The sequence below is a fragment of the Austrofundulus limnaeus genome, unplaced genomic scaffold, assembly GCF_001266775.1.
Source record: "Austrofundulus limnaeus strain Quisiro unplaced genomic scaffold, Austrofundulus_limnaeus-1.0 Scaffold218, whole genome shotgun sequence".
In the NCBI taxonomy this organism is placed as follows: domain Eukaryota; kingdom Metazoa; phylum Chordata; class Actinopteri; order Cyprinodontiformes; family Rivulidae; genus Austrofundulus; species Austrofundulus limnaeus.
The window spans coordinates 98442-103015 of record NW_013952620.1 but is presented as its reverse complement, the minus strand read 5'-3'; the positions used below and the strand labels follow the sequence as shown (position 1 = coordinate 103015).

The 4574-nt window shown below is 38.0% G+C and overlaps 1 protein-coding gene across 1 annotated transcript in view; it reads left to right on the top strand.

The window, feature by feature from the left end:
* Nucleotides 1–4574, top strand: part of agpat2 (1-acylglycerol-3-phosphate O-acyltransferase 2 (lysophosphatidic acid acyltransferase, beta)) — a 47363-nt gene that overhangs the window by 35896 nt on the left and 6893 nt on the right. The window contains exons 3-4 of the mRNA XM_014019366.1: nucleotides 3014–3189; nucleotides 3281–3376. Coding sequence (XP_013874820.1) covers nucleotides 3014–3189; nucleotides 3281–3376 — 272 coding nt within the window. The remainder of the gene's footprint in view (nucleotides 1–3013; nucleotides 3190–3280; nucleotides 3377–4574) is intronic.

Below are 4574 nucleotides of genomic sequence, written 5' to 3'. Positions count from 1 at the left end.
AGTGAAATATATTTATGATTGTGGTTGTAATGTGACAAAATATGGAAAAGTTCAAGGGGTATGAATACTTTTGCAAACCACTGTAGTTGAGGGCACAGGTCTCTGCTACTGTTATTTTGTGGGTCAAAAGCTGAAAAGTTTGGGAACCACTGCACTTTGGTTCCCTAAGTTGGGCTTGGGACCCAATTATGGGTCATGAAGCACCTTGGATAATCTCCCGAAATCAATTTAAAGGGTAATAAAATAATTGTTGATGTAATATTTTCCCTATAATTATTACAAAAACACAAAATACGTACAAATAAGTATTTATATTTGTGTATAAGCTGTTTAGATAGTCAAAAAGCCTGTGTTTTTAAGGTTATTAACAAAGTTTGTGTACTCAGACCAGTAATATTTGGGGTCACAAGTTTTTGCCATGGGTATTTTGTGGGTCAGAAGATAAAAAGTTTGGGAACCACTGAATTAAAGAACAGTAAATTGCCTTGAATGTGATTTTTTTAAACTGATGCAAAATCTGAATTGACGCTACAAATTCAGCTAAATGTACGTAATATAACTTCATAGTAAAGAAAAGATGCAAGTAATGTACTAATGGTTAGGAGACTGATGCACATCTAAAATCTACATCTCTATAGGGAAGAGATTGTAGTTTTTTTTTTCTTCTTTTTTCTAAGTACATTATGTGGTAAGAGTTGGTACAAACAGTTTGGCAGAAATCATTTGATTACAGTGATTTCCTCAAAAGATGGCGTCTGTCTGTTGAGAGGCTTGTTCGTAGTTAGTATAAGGCCTTGGATTTAGTGTTAGTAACTGGTGGACTTAGAGATATTTAGTCAAGGCAATTTCAGTCATCTGGTAAACACTGCACATACATAGGAAAAACAAGGTCAGGCTGTGCCTTTCTCAGATTTTTACAGGATTAATTCTAAATTACAAGGAATTAGGTTTTCAATGAAATACTGAGGTGAATTATTTGAACCAACATAAAACTTTAGACTTTTGTTCCTCAAAAGGTTACACTGCAAAATATAAAGTTCATTCATTCATTCATTCATAAATTTATTCATTTTATTAAAAAACAAAATTTTATACACAATAAAAATAAAAATACAACACAACGAAATGAAGGGAAGCAGAGAGAAGAACAAAATCTTGTATCTGCCAAGTAGGGGTCTCTGCGGACGAGTGCGAACGAGTGGGCGTGTCACAAGGAAAGGCGATTCTAAAGCGGCACACCTGATTTGACGGACTTTGTTAAAGGGACACACTTACTGGACAAGCAAAAAAGGGGCGATACCGTACGGCACCACCTCATTGGACAAGAACAAAAGGGACGTTACTGTACGGCACCACTTTTTCTGGAGACCCCTACTTGGGTCACATTTCTCCTGGTTAACCTTAGTGTTGGGGTCAGGGTCAGGCTGTAAAGAGGTCAAGCAGGATCTAAGGATACCGTCTTGTAGGCCTCGTAGCCCACAGTGTTTATGCTTTWGACACGCCCACTCTTGTGACACGCCCACTTTGATTCCCCAGATAACCCCTTCTCATATCTGCCCCCTTTTTCCTCAAGTATAAATTCAAACGACAATAATCCTCAGTTAACAAAACAAAACACGAACATCAAATCATTCAAGAACAACAAATTATATGTTTAGACATTATACAGTTTAATATTTTTTTCAACAATCTAACCTTTATCATTCTCTTGAACATGTACTTTGATCTGGCACTTTTCACATCATTTTCCAGAACATTCCACAATCTGATTCCTTGGATTGAGGTGCACCGTTCTTCCAAACAGGTTCTAAATTTAGGTTTCATGAACATCTCTGTCCCCTTAAGATTATAACAGCTCACTCTCTTTGCAAAGTTTTTCTGGATGTTAAGGTGAGCCTTATACATAACTAACAAAATATTGTAATCAACCAAATCATAAAATTTCGATAGTTTCAGTTTACAGAATTATATATTAGATGGATAATAGTAATGTTTTCGAGTGAAAACTCTTATAGCTCTTTTCTGCAAAACAAAAACAGGACTTATAATAGTCTTACATGCTTTACCCCATACCTCAACACAATAGACCAAGTGTGGAACAATTAATGTTATATAACATATACAGAGCTTTATCATTAAAAAAGTATCTTACTTTATAAAGCAATGCAACAGATTTAGCTAGTTTATTTCTTAAGTAATTAACATGAGCTCTCCACGTCAGTTTCTCATCAATAATAACACCCAGAAACTTCACCTCACTGACTCTACTAATCTCCACACCATCAACTCTAAATGGAATAAGTTTTTTTTGCTCATTGTAAAATCATATAATTAGTTTTATCCAAATTGAGTGATAATTTAAGTTTTAATCAATTATGTATTTTCACAAATTCTGTTTGCATTTTCTCCAACATCCGTTCTATGTCTTTTCCCGAACAAAAAATGGTGGTATCATCTGCAAATAAAACACATTTAAAGAGCCCTGACACATTAACCAAGTCATTCACATACAAGATAAACAACTTTGGTCCAAGTAGAGAACCCTGAGGAACTCCACACGTAATTCCACATAGTTCAGATCTAGCATCATGTACTTGTACAAACTGTTTCCTATTTTCCAAATAACTAAATATCCATTGAAACGCTGGTCCTCTAATCCCATATTACAAGTTACAGGTACCATCATTTTTGTCCAGGCCTGTTTTTATTAGTTTGTTTCAAAATAATTCTGTTGAACAACATTTTTAAATCACTGTTCGAAATTTGAAATTTATTAATTACTTTTGTCAGTTTCAAGTAATTTCAGTGACCATTGTGGGCTTTTCAGTCATTAACCGAAGGATACCATCAATAATGTTCACATGTGTATATGATCACAAACTCTTTTCAGTCAAACATGAATTACTATAAAATGTGTGAGGTTAGGTTTTGGTATTAATGGATTATTTTCTCATGTTAGAGTTAAATGACAGTGTGTTTTTAAAAGCTTTACTTCTTGTATGGCATTTCCCAGGCCTGATGGAGGTTTTACCCGACCGCTGTACCACAATTGCCAAGAAGGAACTGGTTTACGCTGGGACGGTAGGCCTCATCTGCTGGCTGGGCGGCATCGTTTTCATCAACCGTAAGAAGACGAGTGACGCCAAGAGTATCATGGCCGATGCTGCTAAAACCATGCTGGACGAGCAGGTAACCAAACCATTCAGTTGAAATGAGCCACTTCTTTACATTGATGGATTCTGGTGATGATTCTGGTTTCATTATTTCCCCGCCTCTTTAGATCCGGCTGTGGGTCTTCCCAGAGGGAACTCGTAACCAGAACGGCGACCTGCTGCCCTTCAAAAAAGGTGCTTTTCACCTGGCAGTACAGGCACAAGTGAGTATATATTTGAATGTTCTTGATGCCTTTTTTTGTGTGTTCTGTGTCCTCTGAAAAACTCTAAACCCTGGCAGGATTCCAGGAAACGTCTGCATCCAGTTAAGCATTGTGCTTCATCCAAACACAGGAGGGAGCTCTCTGCCTGGTGTGGTGCTTCTGTTGTCAGCGCTGAGCTAAAAAAATAAATAAAATAATTGGAGTTTAGAAATCCCTTTTTTGGGAATGTTGTTCTATATTTTCTTTAAATGTGTTGCCTAACTTCTAACATCAGATTATTGGAGAAAAGGGCCGACTCAGCACAGAGAGGCTGTTTCTCAGCTCAGCTGTGCGTGTTTGATCGCCTTTAATCTCGGCGTGCACGCAGCTGGGAGGTCTTCATTCTGTCGTCGATGTTTCAGAGCACACATGCAAGCTCAGACAGGTGGAAAGAATTAAAGTAAAGCACGTCTTTTTTTATGGTAGTATTTTTATCCAGCCAAAAAACACACAAAAAAACTGTTGGAATTTGTGTGAGAAACCTTTTGTTTTGTAACTTTCTGTGTAAAAATTCATCTCAGCTTGGTTCAGATATGCATCGGGACTGAAAGGCTAGAAAAATAACGCTCGTTAGAAAATGCACGGCCGGTTTTTCACACCGGCAGCAGAGCTCCGAGTCTGCCTATGTTAAAGAAAAACATTTTGAGTGTTGAAATCGACTCCATCATGTTTTAAGTGTTTGCCTGAGGGAGCAGTTTCACTTTGCTGGAGTTGTGTCGTCGTTTTGCACAAATGTCCTCTGTCAGGCATTTTAACAGATATTGAGGTGAAATTTTTAGCTCGCAACACTCACTCTGAGCGTGACGTCTCGCAGTAACTCATGATATCGTGCACAATATTTTCCAGTCTCATCTAAAATGGTTAAAGTCCCTCATTGCTCAACATAAGATGATAATCTCAGGCATGAAAGACATCCCTTTACTCCACCTGAGACAGTTTCTGTTTGCTGAGTAATATTGAAGCATCTCCGTTTGCACTGAGACAGAGAGAAAACAGGACGGCCCCCAGAGGGAGACACGTTTGGCTCATCCAGTCTTGCTGAAGGGCCACTTTGGGCCCTCAAGAGACGCTCGACCTCTATTAGCAGTAGTAGAGATTGTTAGTGTCATGCTGTGTGTGTGTGTGTGTGTGTGTGTGTGTGTGTGTGTGTGTGTGTGTG